This window comes from Molossus molossus, unplaced genomic scaffold (assembly GCF_014108415.1).
Source record: "Molossus molossus isolate mMolMol1 unplaced genomic scaffold, mMolMol1.p scaffold_m16_p_3, whole genome shotgun sequence".
Lineage (NCBI taxonomy): Eukaryota > Metazoa > Chordata > Mammalia > Chiroptera > Molossidae > Molossus > Molossus molossus.
The window spans coordinates 52557297-52571909 of NW_023425366.1; the positions used below are offsets into that span (position 1 = coordinate 52557297).

Below are 14613 nucleotides of genomic sequence, written 5' to 3' on the forward strand. Positions count from 1 at the left end.
TAGTAGCACTTTATCTTAACCAATATCTGCAAGAACCCTACTTCCAAATAAGGTCATATTCTGAGATATTGGGGGTGAGAATTTCAACATAACTTTTGGGGGGACATAATTCAATCCTAATAATTTTATATATTCATCTTGCAACTACCCACTCAAATTTCCTCATTAATTTCTAATTCTGACATGTTTTCCTGATACACATCTTTCCAACTACATATGAAAATGATTCCTCTTTTCCAGTATTTTCATTTTATCCTTTTATCTCATTGGCTAGTATTTTATCACATAGCCAGAAGTATTCATCTCTAAAAGTTTGGCTTCATGCTCTGGCCTGGTAGCTCAGTTGGTTAAAGAGTCGTTCCAGTAGGCCAAGGTTGCGGGTTTGATACCTGGTCAGGGTACATACAAGATTCAGCCATTTATGAATGCATAAATGGATGGAACAAGTAGATGTTTTTCTCTCTCGAATCAATAAATTAAAAATAATTTTGCTTCGTTTTTATAATTTGAATTTACTAGTGAAGTGAAAATTTAAAACTCTCCATTTGCATTTCATTTGTGAACTGTGTGTTTCTATGCTTTGTCTATTTTATTTTATTTTTTAATATACTGGGATTTTTTCTGATTAATTTGAAAGAGCTCTTTGTGCATAAAAAATATTAACCTCTTGTGACATACATGTACCTTGTCAACTACCCAGCAGTCAACAGAAAGCACAAAAGTGCAGATGTAACTGGAACAAATTAATTTTACCTTCCTGTGCAACAGGCCAATACATGAACAAATATCTCTCATTTTATAAGAGCAGTAAGACCAACAGTGGAGTGCAATGTAGATTTATATGAAGCACTCTTGAAAATTTCAAGTACATTAATACTTATAACTTGTTTCATAGTGCACCATTTCTAAACCATTCAATTTCTTTCCAGCTCAAGCACTCAAAAGAGTATCAAGGACTAAATTATCTGATTAACCCTTTCATGACAAATACTTAACAGCTCTTGCTCACATGCATGTCAAGTTTACACTGACATTTAAAGGCCCTGACTTGCCATCAAAGGAAGGATTAATCTGTCCCTGGTTTGTCTAAATGACCAAATAAGATTTAAGTGATAACCAGCTGTAGAATATATCCTTATTAAATTTGATAGGATTTTTTAAAAGCCAAGTAATGTAATGAAGTTTGCAAAGTAATTTAGATTAACTAGGTTTGACTGCTCAATTTGGAAGTGATTCAATACACAGGTATAGGCATAGAGACCATTTCTAAATATTAGGCTTTGAATGTTCCTGACCAGAAAGTTGAGAAATAGTAAATGATATTATAATATATTGTTTTAACCACTTTCGTTATTCATTCCATTCTTTCCCAAGGATCTGTTAAATGACTTATCCACCTGGTACAAAACAGGACTAAGGAAGGGCAATCTAATTCTTAGGATGTTAATATCGCTCCAGAACGCAGATGTCCCAAAAGCCTGGCCTGAAAGCTCCTGTCCGGGCCTTTGGGGGCAGTACCTGGATTTACTAGAACTGAAAACCATTAGCCAAGAATGTCCAAGTAAAAGTCTAGAACTTGGGAATGCTCTTAATAGCATTAAAAACAGCCTAGATTTGGAGGACTTTCCTCATTCCACACACTGTTAAGATTTTTTTTTTTTTGGTACGTGCCCCTAGCGGTAACCATACCCAGGACTCTGGTCCGCAGGCCAACACTCCAACTACTGAGCCAAACCGGCCAGGACTATTTGTATTTCTTTATCCTATGACCTTTCTTACTTAGAAATGATGTGCCCTTTGCTATACAGAAAACTACAGAAAAAAGTTACGCTTACTACTTGATTCTAACACTTGTATGTCTTTGTTTTGCCTATCTACTCTATCAAAGCCATTGTGTTTGTGCAAGGTCTAAGGGACACCTAACAAAAGTGATTATACTTTACCATGATGCTTTATACCAACAATATGTATAACTTTGTACAAATTCACTTACACAACTACTCTGAGACCTAAGTTTTACAGAAAGATGGATAGAGATAATTTTTATAAAGATAATCATTTTATATTATTATATGAGGGTAGTGTTTGTCACAACTCAGTAACAGGTCATGATCACTATTTAAAAAAAATAAACAGGCCCTGGCCAGTTTGGCCCAGGGACCAAAGAGTCACGGGTTTGATTCCAGTCAAAGGCTTGTACCTCAGTTGCGGTTCAGTCCCCGGCCCTGGTTGGGATCTTGCAGGAAGCAACCAGTTGATGTGTGTCTCTCATATCAATGTTCCCCCTCTCCCCACTCTATCTAAAGATAAATGAAAAAAGATCCATTAAAAAATAAAAAACATCTGAGGAATTGTACATATTAAGGATACTTACTGCTTTATGTATATATAGGCCCCCATATGTATGTACTGTGTCACAGTGGAAAATGTTTCTTAGTGTGGTTTGTGGTCTATACAGTGTGACAAACTCTATATTGTGTTTGTGATATAATGGAATCCTTCCTTCATAGAATTCTTTCTCTCACTTCAGAAATTGGAAATGTTCTTGCTTTTTATTTATTCTACAAATTTTTATTGAGCAACTGCTATATGTTGGTTGGGGAGTCAGGTGTTAGCAGTGGGAAGAAAAAGGCAACATTACTTTTGGAAATTTCTACCTATTGTTATACAGATGTAAGGTTTTAAATAAAAGCTTAAAAAAAAGTTAATGCTGAATTACTTACAACTGTTCTTAACTTAATGTGCCTCTTGGCCATGAAAACTAAGTGGAATGTGTCAAAAATTCCCTGGAATAAGCCTTCAGAGAATGTTAAGCTTCTTGCTGCTTTTCATCAGTACCTGAAGAGAGATCCAGTATAAAATCTATAGTTGGGACAGGAATTGTATAAAGATATATTTCTTTTTATCTACCTTACTTTTTAGCAAGAAATAAAAACTATAATTACAATGTGAAATTTTATACTAAGGTTCAATATTAGAGGTTTGAATACAAAGAGAATTGAAAATATTTTTTCAATAATTTTTTCCAGTATACAAGATTCAGGTCCTGGCTACAAACCTCCCTTCAGTATTACTCTTCTCTTATTTATAGGGAGATATATATATATTCTCTTCAAGCTTTAATTGGTCAGGAAACCTTTTGTTATGAATACATACAATATTTATGTATTTGGAAAAAGATTGAAATGAGATGTTTTACTTTAAAAAAATACTGTAGCCCTGGCCGGTTTGGCTCAGTGGTTGGAGCGTCCACCTGCAGTCCGGAGAGACCCGGGTTCAGTTCCCGCTAAGGGCATGTACCTCGGTTGCAGTTTGTCCCCAGCCCTGGTTGGTCGTGCGGGTGGCAGCCACTCGATGTGTCCCTTTCACATCGATGTTTCCCTCTCTCTCTCTTCCTCTCTCTCCCTCCCACTCTATCTGTACAAAAAATGGAAAAATGTCCTCAGGTGAGGATAAAAAAAAAATAAAAAAATACTGTAATTCTTTCTTTAAATGATATCCTAATTTAGAAAACTATGTATACAAAAAAAAAGCCAACCTGTTCCGGTGCTTAATAATTCCATCTACAAATATTTTCAATTCTCTTTGTACTCAAATCTCTAATATCGAACCTTAGTATAAAATTTCACATTGTATTATAGTTTTTATTTCTTCACTCCTCTACTCACTTTAAAAATGGCATGGAATGTTTTAAGATGATGACTTTTCAATTTAGAAATGGTTCTGATGTATGTTATTCTCTGATGAAGTAATTTTCCACATGTATAAAGATTTATAAGTGATACATTCTGTGCTTTAAAACAAGAGTAGCCTTTATAAATAACATTAGGAAAAAATATTATTTTCCTCTTCTCTAATGTTTTTGACATATTCAGTAAATGTTTTGATTTCTAGTGATCATTTGCAACTTCCAAAATCAGATCAACCACACTATAAGTATGTACTTTATAGCTGCAAAAATTCAAGTTTATTATTTTTTTAATTACCAGTTTTAAGGTTTAAATGCTATAATTACTATTTGGGTTCATTAGATCACTGCTCATGTTAGGCTGGTGATATAAGGCTCATACACATTTTCTAGAAATAGAAGAAAACTAAATGAGTTGCTACATATTTTTGGAAAAAAACTCCAATGGTTGGGGGAGAGAGGGGAAGTGAGTGGGGGGAAAAGGAGAAACATCTGTAACAAAAATAAATTATTAAATTAAAAAAAAAAAACTCCAATGGTTAGGCAAAGGGTTTATAATTGTATTGAACAAATATCTTGTGATACAGCAATGCCCTTTTCCAGTTAACAAAGATTACCCAGGTTTGGCTATGGCTAGTATATTTTGGAGCTGGCTCCTATCTTCCCAACTCTGTGTCCAGTGATGTCATATTAGTAGGTTGAAACTGGTCCCAGTGATAGAATTTATATTAGAAAAACCAGCAAAAGCTACAACTGAGAGGTTCCTTTCCCACCTTGAAGAGCCATTAAACATTTGCCAGCACACCAATGGGCAATGGACATTATTCCTTTAAAATATAAATCAGTTCTTTTTTGTTCCTAAGAATCTTATTTGAAGTTCTGAATGGTTGGTTTCTGTATAAATCTGTCTTTCTGGAAAAAAATTAAATGTTTCCAATTAGTTTATAGTAATGAAAATGTTAGATTTTCCTCGTGAAGGCATGAATATGTGAGGCCTTAACCACAGAGAGGTTCTTCTCTTCTTATCAGGGAATTGTACCCTATTCAGAATAAACTGCTCATAATTTGGATTTTTATGTTGAAGAAAATTAGGACTCAATACTAATGTTAATTCATCATTTATTCACCAAATATGTATTCTTTCTTTTTCAAATATGTGTTATTTCTATTTATTCTTCCTGTGCCAAGAATTGTTTTCGGTACAACAGTGAATAAAAGTAATAAATTCCACACACAGAAAAATTGGATTTTTATCTAAAAAAAAAATGGTATCTATCCTGTTTTTAACTCAAACCACACTAATGAAGCAAAATATTTAGACTTCAAATAGAATCCAACAAATTTTAATTCTGTCAAAATGTCTATGATTTAATAGTAAAATGTTAATTAAAATATTTTGTAAAAGAGTATAAAATAAACACTTTTATTAGACGAATTCATTTATTTGACACATTAAATTAGGCAAAGAAAAATATATGCAACTGCATAAAAAGAAACATTCTCATACTACTTGAACACACAGCAGTGGTCAAAAATAATAAATTGTGGAATGAATCCCAGGATTAATTGTAAAAAGCACCCTATACAGAAAAACTTCAGACTTCTAACTTCACCGAATCCAGTACTAAACGTGCTTCTTTATATTCCTCAGCTTCTTCCAACTCCTTTTCACTCTCCTGAAATGAAATATAATAAAAGGAAGTTTATCCGTCTCAAACTTTAGTACTTTATATTTTTACGCAAATATAACAAACCAACAATGCAAAATGTTCAAAAATTAAAAGAAAAAGGATCCCAAGCCTCATCTTACAGGTAAGAGAAGAAATAGATTTGGTTTGGACTCACTGTGTAGTCTCATGTCATAAGTGAAAAGCATGATCATGTAAAGCTGTTAACATTAAGTAATTTTAAAAAAAATCTTACATTTATTCTTATTTTGTCAACACATCACAATACAAAAGGCATAATGATGCCTTATTAATGTGTTACATATATGATAAAATTTAAGCCAAAAAAATCCTTCAAATACTCACAATGACAAAGAAGACTACTGTGTCTCACCACAGTTAAGTACAATCTTTGAATAGAAAACTGAACTGCCTGCTTATTAATGAGCATAATACACCCTACTACAAGGAAACAAAATACTAACATCTTTTCTGATATTTAAAAACTGAATTTTTCCTCAATACTTTATACAGGAAACTTTTACTAATATATTGTAGTGGTAACAGATAAGAGAAATAATATCACGTAAGTTATTATGCACAGGAAATTTTGCTTGGTTTTTAATAAATAAATAAAGCCATGGTCAGTAATTCTTGTCAGGTCAATAAAAGAGGAAGATATACAAGCAGTTACAGAGCAGAGGGAATAAAGTGTGTGTGTTTACTTAATATAAAACTCAAAGCAAAAGGAATAAGAATTTTCTCAATTCAGACTATAGGTAAGAATTTCTTAAAACTCTGTATTACACCTAAACATGTCTTTGTTCTCTGTCAGTAAATATAAGCTCTTTGAGGGTAGAGATATTGTTGAATACATCTTCAAATTCATCATCCAAAGACAATACTATTTTTTTAAGCAATTTCTATTATTTTCTTAGCTACTAGATTCATGAGAGAGAAAAATCATTTAAATTGTCAGAAATAGAGACGATGTTTCTGTCTCAGAGAGTATTTTAATTGAGTAATTATTTCCTGCTTTCATCGATGTTTTATTTCAAAATCATAGCTTCATTTTTGGCTGTTAAGGAAAGTTATCCTGCCTTTAAAAGGTTCCGTAAATATAGAGTTCTGTTTCAATATTAAAGTAAAATGTGAACACTTCCTCCCCACCCCCACCCCCCCACCCCCAGATTTAGTTCTAATACTATTTTGGTAGGAGAACAAATATCATTCATTCTCTTTCAAAGAATACATAAAATCATCCTGAAAAAGTCTCAAATTATTTTTATTATATAGGAAACAACTATGAATCAGGAAACAGCTGTGTAGATAGTGATTAATATTAGCTCAAGATATATCAATATAAAAGGAGATTAGTAAATGTCAGAATTCATCAAATTATCTTCAAACAACAGTAACAACTGGCTTGTATATAGTTTTTTACTTCTATCTCTATTAGGAAATAAATAAAACCACTTTTAATTATTCTTAGAATTTTTTATAAAATGACTCTACACTGTATCACAAGGCATTTATAAAGCAAGTATAATAACAGTGTTATCCAGCTCCAAGTTAGTATGAGAGGACTGCCTGATTACAGGGTTTGTTTTTCTCTCAAATTAATTTACGTTAGAATCTGAAAGAATTCCAGATCTTTTTTATTATGGTCCAAATTCATTTGAAACATCTGAATCTTCTAAAATTTCCAATAATGTATGAAAAATATCTTTATGTATGAAAATAAAATAATTCAAGATACTGGGGAACAATATTAGTAATATGAATACCTACCATGTTAATTCAAATATATTTAATTAAGTTTAAATAAATAGAATAAACATACTAGGCACAGTACTTTTACTGGAGGCATACCTTAAACACAATTTAAACTCCCTTCACTATTTTTAAAAATAGTGTACACAGGGTAAGTGAACAAAGTATGTCACCAACTAGTTTTCAGTATAAAATATTTAAAATTTTGGCCTTTTATATATTAGATTGAAAAAAATTTTAAACATAAGACAGAGAAGTCTTTACTCACTAATATCTGCAGAAGATCGGTATATGCAGCTTCCAACCTGCGCTGGCAATCTGGGATCATCATCCGGGATTCTTGCAGGATCTCTGCCTATAACAAGAATCTCTGTGAGACATGCAGAAATGGTAGAAGTTATGTGTTTAGCTTACAACTCTGTAAATATCTAAAGTGATTTAGAGAAATCAGAAAAAAATTACGGATATGTAAAACACTTCAATATTTTCATTTAAATTGTGTTTATTAGACGTTAGAATGACTATCACACTGTAAAATATACAAAGTACAAGTTTTAGATCTAAACCTTTTTGGTAATCACCTTTTTGTGCTAAGTGAAAATTAACTGGAAATGCTTTTCATAGAGCATTTATTTTAAAAGGCTATTTAAAATAAACTATTTCTCCTGCTGTCACAAAGCACCTTTATCCAAAATGGGATCAGCTGGTTATATAAATATCTCCTGCATCTTTTGAGTAATAAAGAAAAACAGTGTTCAGATAATATCACATGGAGATAATTACTGCATGAAAAAAGTTATTGAGTTATTGATCACATCGTGTGCACACTGCAGGAGGTTCTCACTGAAAGACAGAGGTAAAGATAAATGAAAAGCAAAGACCAGCAGGTTCATATTTTTGATGCTTATCATGCATAAAAAGTTATTACTTATCCTTGTGCTTCATTTTAGGAGGGAGATTATTCTCCCCATGTAGTTTGAGCCAAATTACCAACTTGGCACCCCTCTGAATCAGAACTTCTGCCTATTTCTCCTGAAGACAGACACTACAGAATTAAACACAGGAATATTTATTTCAGCAGATATTTCTGGGCTTAAAATCATTCAAAGCTGGACTGTAACATATAAAATCATAAAAAAAATCCAATCAATGACTGGGAAACCCAGTCAATAAGAGGGTAAATAAGTTAGTTTCAGATATTGGACCTCAAATAAGTCTTTTACCTAAGGTAAGGAGGAAGCTTTATTTCCTTAAACTATTCTCAGAAAAAGACAGGAGGTCATTTAAATATGTATTTCCAAAAACTCATGTTTGGTAAAATACCTTTGGTTACAGGGGTACAAAATCTGAACTTTTACTAAGAAGATTTGTTATCTAGCTCATATAAAATAAAATAAAATAAAATGACAAAATTTAATGGTAATTATACTGTATTTATATTGTATTTAATAAGCCTCAGTACCTTCTTTTTCCCCCCAACAGTTGTCATAGATCACACTATAAAAAATATCAGAATTATAATATACAAGGATGCCCTCTATCCACATTTTCTCAGTGAAAATCTATTGCTGAACTTGTAATTCTTTTACTAATAAGGTACAGGTTGAAAATTTCAAATGTAGAATCATGACTTTATCTCACAGCTAAGCACACTATGCCTAGATATTTAATTGCTGCACTAAATTATTTTGTTATCTGGTTAGCTTGAATACATGTGAAAAATCTGTGGCAGGCACATTTCACTGGGTAAGCAATTCATATTTCCTCCTCTATGGACTTCCCTTGAGAATAGCTTATAGAAATTAAACAAAATGAAAAATTTGGGTGAAACACATGATAAGCCAAAATGTATACAGTACTTATAAACTTTTTTAAAAGTTTTAGTAAGTTGTCACTGAAATAAACTTTAAACAATGCTGTCTAAAATGACTTCTATTCATTATTATTTTATCCATTATTACAGAATAAGAATCATCAGTTAGTTTATTAAAATGGGACTCTGACCTACACGGGGCCAAAGTTCAGTCTCTCCTGTACACCAGCTTCAATTCATTCAAGAAGCTTACTATATAGCTGCAGGACGCCAGGTAGAGCAGATACAAAGATAAAAAAAGAAAGAAAAAAAGGTCTCCATCTTCCAATCCAGTATAGGAGCATAAACATAAAAATAAACATTTGACACTGCCTCTATTAGACCATGCCACAGGGAGCCAAAGGCTTCCAGTATAGTGATGACAATGATTTGGAACCCATAAACCACATTTCTACCAAGGCCATAAATCATATGCTTTACCTTGTAACAGTGAATTACAATTGTCAGGAATAATTTTAAAAGACAGTATATAGGGTGTGATTATATAGTAAAGACACTTTCAAAATACTTTCACTACACTAAATGAGTATTACCTTTCAAAGTGTTCCCTTTGGGAGGTAGTCACTCAAATGAACAGTGCCTCTGTTTAAAATATATGAATAAACTGTCAGTTTATTCTAATACTGACTATGACAAGACTGAAGTTAAGTTAGGATCTTGACATAGATTGGGAGGTACAGGGAATCTTAGGGGAACACAACAGGATGCAGTCCTACTAATGTCTTGTTTTAAAAACAAATTATGATTTTTTGAGGAAGTCATTCAGGTAAAATGAAAGTTAGGGGAGGCTTAGCAAGGCTTAGATTATAACAATGAATATACAAATGAAATAAAATATGATCAATTTCCTTTAAAATCAAACATATAAATTGGGGGGGAAGCCCTAATTGTCAGATCTTCATCCCACGTCCCCCAAAAGAAGAGTTCTGTGAAACAATCTGGCTAATGTTAAGTTCTTTTACTATTACTTGATTGGGATAAGGTTTGTAGCTTCTTTAATGATCCAGATCATTCACCCAGGGCTGGCTATACCTATGATAATCTATAAACACTCCAATATTGGATACTAGCTGCTTCTGGAACCAATGATAACTAACTGCATTAGTTTGCCAAACTGAGTTGTAAGAAGTCCAGAGATACTGAACAATGGTTAAATATTTCCTTTTATATGGTGGTAAAATGGTAATGTGCTAATACACATCAAGAAATCCATTTGACAACAAAAGAAAGAACAAAAAATGGAAACTATGTAAGGTGATAGATTTGTTAAGTAGCTTGAACGTGGTGAATATTTCACAATGTACATGTATATCAAATCATCAGGTTGCACATCTTAAATATATACAATTTTAAACAGTCTATTTATTATACCTCAATAAAGTGGAGGAAAAAATATATAAAGATACTGTGACTGAGAAACAGATGGAGAATCAGAGTCAGAAGGGACATAAGTAGTCATCTAGTTCAGTCTCAATTTACAGATGAGAAAGTCAAGTCCTAGAGTGATTAGCTAGTTGATAGGGTCTGAGTTACAGCCCATGACTCTGATTTCAACATTAGCATGTGAATTAGTGGTAGTAGTAGTAGCCAGTCTTCACTATGGCTCCCGGTGATCCTCACCTCCTGGAATTCCCCTGTGCAGTCACTTCCCACAATGAATTTGGGTTGGCCTGTGTGATTAATGGAATGTAGTGGAGGTGGGAATCTGGGACTGAAGACCAGAGGCTAGATCTTAATATATCTTGCAGCTTCTTGGGCTTCTTGGAATACTCACTTTTGGAAAATCCTCTCTCAAACAGGAAGAAATTAATTTGACTTGTGTTTGTGGTTATTACTGAATGGTGAAGGATATAAGAAGAATCCCATGATTCAAAAGTAAGGTGGTCCCTTAAATCCCAACAATAACAATAATTACTTTAAATATAAATGGTCTAAATTCATCAGCTAAATATTTGATAAAATTAATTATAAATTCAGTTTATTTGATTATAGAACTATTCAGGTTAGCAGTTGGGTTTTAGTGATTTGCTTTTTCAGGAACTTTTTAATTACAAGTTTATTTAATGATTATAGAACCATTCAGGTTATCAGTTGAGTTTTAGTGATTTGCAGTTTTCAAGGAATTGTTCTATTTCTCCTAAATTGTTAAATTCATGAGCTTTATGAACAGTTTTGTAATATTGTTCATAATCTTTTTTTCCCTCCTTGTAATGGTTGCAAGATCTGTGGTGGTATCCTCTATTTTATTACTGATATTGGTGGTTTGTGCCTTCTCACTTTATCATTGTCACTCTTACAAAGGTTTGTCAATTTTTCTTTCAAAATACCAGCTCTTTGTTTCACTGATTATTCTGTTATTTTCCTGTTTTTTATTTCATTGGCTTCTGATCTTATTTTTATTGTTTTCTTCCTACTGCTTGCTTTAGGTTTATTTTGTTCTTCCTTTTCTAAGTTACTGAACTAAGAACTTAGATTTTTAATTTGAGATCTTCTTTCCTAATGTAAGTGTTTGGTACTACAAATTTCCTTCTCAGCATTGCTTTTGCTGAATCCTGCAAAATTTGACATATTATGTTTTCTTTGCATTTATCTGTACATTTCTCTGTTTCCTTTGAGACTTTCTTGTTCACCCATGGGTTATTTAGAAATATGTTATTTAATTTCTAAGAGTTTAATGATTTTTTTCAGTTGTCCTGTTTTATGTTTTGCTTTCTTTGATTGTTATGTGTTTTTTTTTTTCTTTGTTTTTTTTTTTAATCCTCAACCGAGGACATTTTTCCTTTTTTTTTTTGTACAGACAGAGTGGGAGGGAGAGAGAGGAAGAGAGAGAGAGGGAAACATCGATGTTTTTTCAAGAAAAAAGAGAGAATATTTCTCAACTCATTTTATAAGACTAGAATTAACCTGATATCTAAACTAGACAAAGCCAGTATAAACAAAAAAAAAATTGCAGATTATCTCCCATAAACTTAAGATGCAAAAACCCTCAATAAAATATTAGCAAATTGAATGAAGCAACATATGAAAAGAATTAAACACTGTGGTCATGTGATCAAGAAGGTATGCAAGCTAGATTCAATATCTGAAAATCAATCCATGTAATCCACAGTATCAACAGGCCAAAGAAAACTCATCTGGATCTTCTCAAATGACATAATAAAAGCATTTAACAAAATTTAACACCCATTCATGACAAAATATTTAGCAAACTAGAAATAGAGGGGAAGTTTCTCAACTTAAAAAAGACCTCTGACATAAAAAACCTACAGCTAACATTATACTTAATTGTAAAAGATTAAATGCCATCTACTTGATATTGGAACAAAGGATGCCAACTCTCATTCACCACTCTTATTCAACTTAATACTGTAAGATCTAGCCAGAGCAAAAAGGCAAAGAAAAAAAAAAGACATAATTTTAAAAGGCATAAAGCTGTCTCTATCTGCAAATGTGACCATGATTGTCTATACACTATCTATGTATTATCAGAAGGAATCTACAGAAAAAATTCCTAGAGCTACTAAGTGAGTTCAGTAAGGTCGCAGGTTATAGTAAGATCAACACATAAGCCCTGGCCAGTTTGGCTCTGCGGTTAGAGCGTCAGCCTGCGGTCCAGAGAGACCCGGGTTCAGTTCCCGCTAAGGGCACGTACCTCGGTTGCGGTTTGTCCCCGGCCCTGGTTGGGTCATGTGGGAGGCAGCAGCCACTCGATGTGTCCCTTTCACATCAATGTTTCTCTCTCTCTCTCTTCCTCTTTCCCTCCCACTCTATCTGAACAAAAAAATGAAAAAAATGTCCTCGGGTGAGGATAAAAAAAAAGATCAACACACAAAAAAGTCATTGCTTCTATATCTAATAAGTACTGTTTATATGGAAACAAACTAAAAACAGGACATTTACAGTGGCTTAAAAAAAATGAAATACCCAGGTATAAATCTAACAAAATATATGCAGGATTTATATGCTGAAAATTACAAAATGCTAATGAAAGAAGCTAGATCTAAATAAATTGGAGTTCACCATTTTCCTTGACTAGAAGACTCAACATAGTAAAGATGTCAAAGGAATTAACCTAAGTGGAAAAAGCCAATTACAAAAGGTTACATACTATATGATTCCATTCCATGTTACACAACATTGTTGAAAGAGTGTTGATTATTTAGGAATTAGGGAAAGAAAGGACAGGGGCTATAAAGAGGTAGCAATAAGGTAGTCTTGTAATGGAATCATTCTCCATCTTGATTGTGGTGGTAGTTACACATGCCACATGTGATAGAATTCTGTAAAACACACACACACACACACACACACACACACACAATGAGTATAACTAGTAAAATGTAAGTAAGCTCGTGGCATACCAATGTCAGGTTCAGGGTTTGGTTATTGTAATACAATTATGCAAGATGCTAACATTGCAGGAGGAATAGTAAAGGGTGTATGAGACTTCCCTAAACATTTTTTGCAACTTCCTGTGAATTTATAACAAAAAAAAAACAAATGTACAAATGAAAGGCCATTTATAAACCTGAGAATACGTACCAAGAGACAATAATATTTTCTTGCATCACTAAAAGTTATTTTAAATAAAATTTATTATTAAAAACAAAACAAAACTGGTATTTCTTGCAGAATCTGCTTTTGAGAGACCCACTGGTAAAATTCCTCTTCGTGCAAGCCTCCCATTATTTTCCATATATTTAATGAAAAAGTTTCCCTTTCATTTTTTTGGGGAAAAAAAATCAAATTGTGATGTTAACTTGTTTTAAGTAAATCACAAAAAAAATGTATGTGCATCTTTCTCAAAAAGACAAATTTCACAACACTTCACTTATATATAAGAATTGCAGTTAAAAAATTTTTTTTTCCTTTATTGATTTTAGAGAAAGAGGAAGTGAAAGGGAGAGATAGAAACATCGATGAGAGAGAACATCAACTGGCCGCCTCCCGCATGCCCCACTGGGCATTGGGTCCACAACCTGGGCATGTGTCCTGGCCAGGAATTGAACCGGCGACTTCTTGATACATGGGTTGACGCTCAACCACTGAGCCACACCAGCCAGACAATAATTGTAAAGTTTTTTGAGAAATCTTGGTTGAAAATTTGTAGCAGTTTATCTTTTAAATATTACTTCTGGAAAATAAGAAATGAGTCAGTCTCAGGTGGAATAACAGATATGGTTGTCATTATCACCAATCATTTCTGCTCCAAAAAAAAAAAAGACTAGATCTTCCCTGGTTAAAGGCAAAATCATCTGTATCCATCCCTAATTGAGGGATGAGGAGAGTAAAGAAGAAGGATATCATACATAGAGAGCTAAAATCAATTTGGGCAATATTTGGATGTTGTGTAATATTGTTCAGCCAGAAAAGAAAAGGATAGCAGAATGACTGACTGACTGGCATTCTGGCTTCTTAGGTTCCTGAAACTTCTACTTATAGTTACTTATTTTAAAAGAAGTCAAATTAGGCCTAGGTCCAGAAGAAACCAATTTTGGCAACCAGTTTCAGGTAAGAAGTTTGGTAGAAACTGACAGACAGCATATTAAGTGTGTGTTATAAAACTGGGCCAGTTCAGAAGATCCAGGAAAACCAGAGCATAATGGATCCAA

The 14613-nt window shown here is 33.0% G+C and overlaps 1 protein-coding gene across 1 annotated transcript in view; it reads right to left on the reverse strand.

Moving 5' to 3' along the window:
- Positions 1-5093: 5093 nt before the first annotated feature.
- The window catches only part of TBCA (tubulin folding cofactor A), a 72161-nt gene continuing 62641 nt past the window's right edge, over positions 5094-14613 (reverse strand). Inside the window, exons 3-4 of the mRNA XM_036280794.1 lie at positions 7397-7483; positions 5094-5364 (exon numbers count right to left, since the gene is read on the reverse strand). Of these exons, the coding sequence (XP_036136687.1) occupies positions 5284-5364; positions 7397-7483 (168 nt within the window). The 3' untranslated portion in view covers positions 5094-5283. The remainder of the gene's footprint in view (positions 5365-7396; positions 7484-14613) is intronic.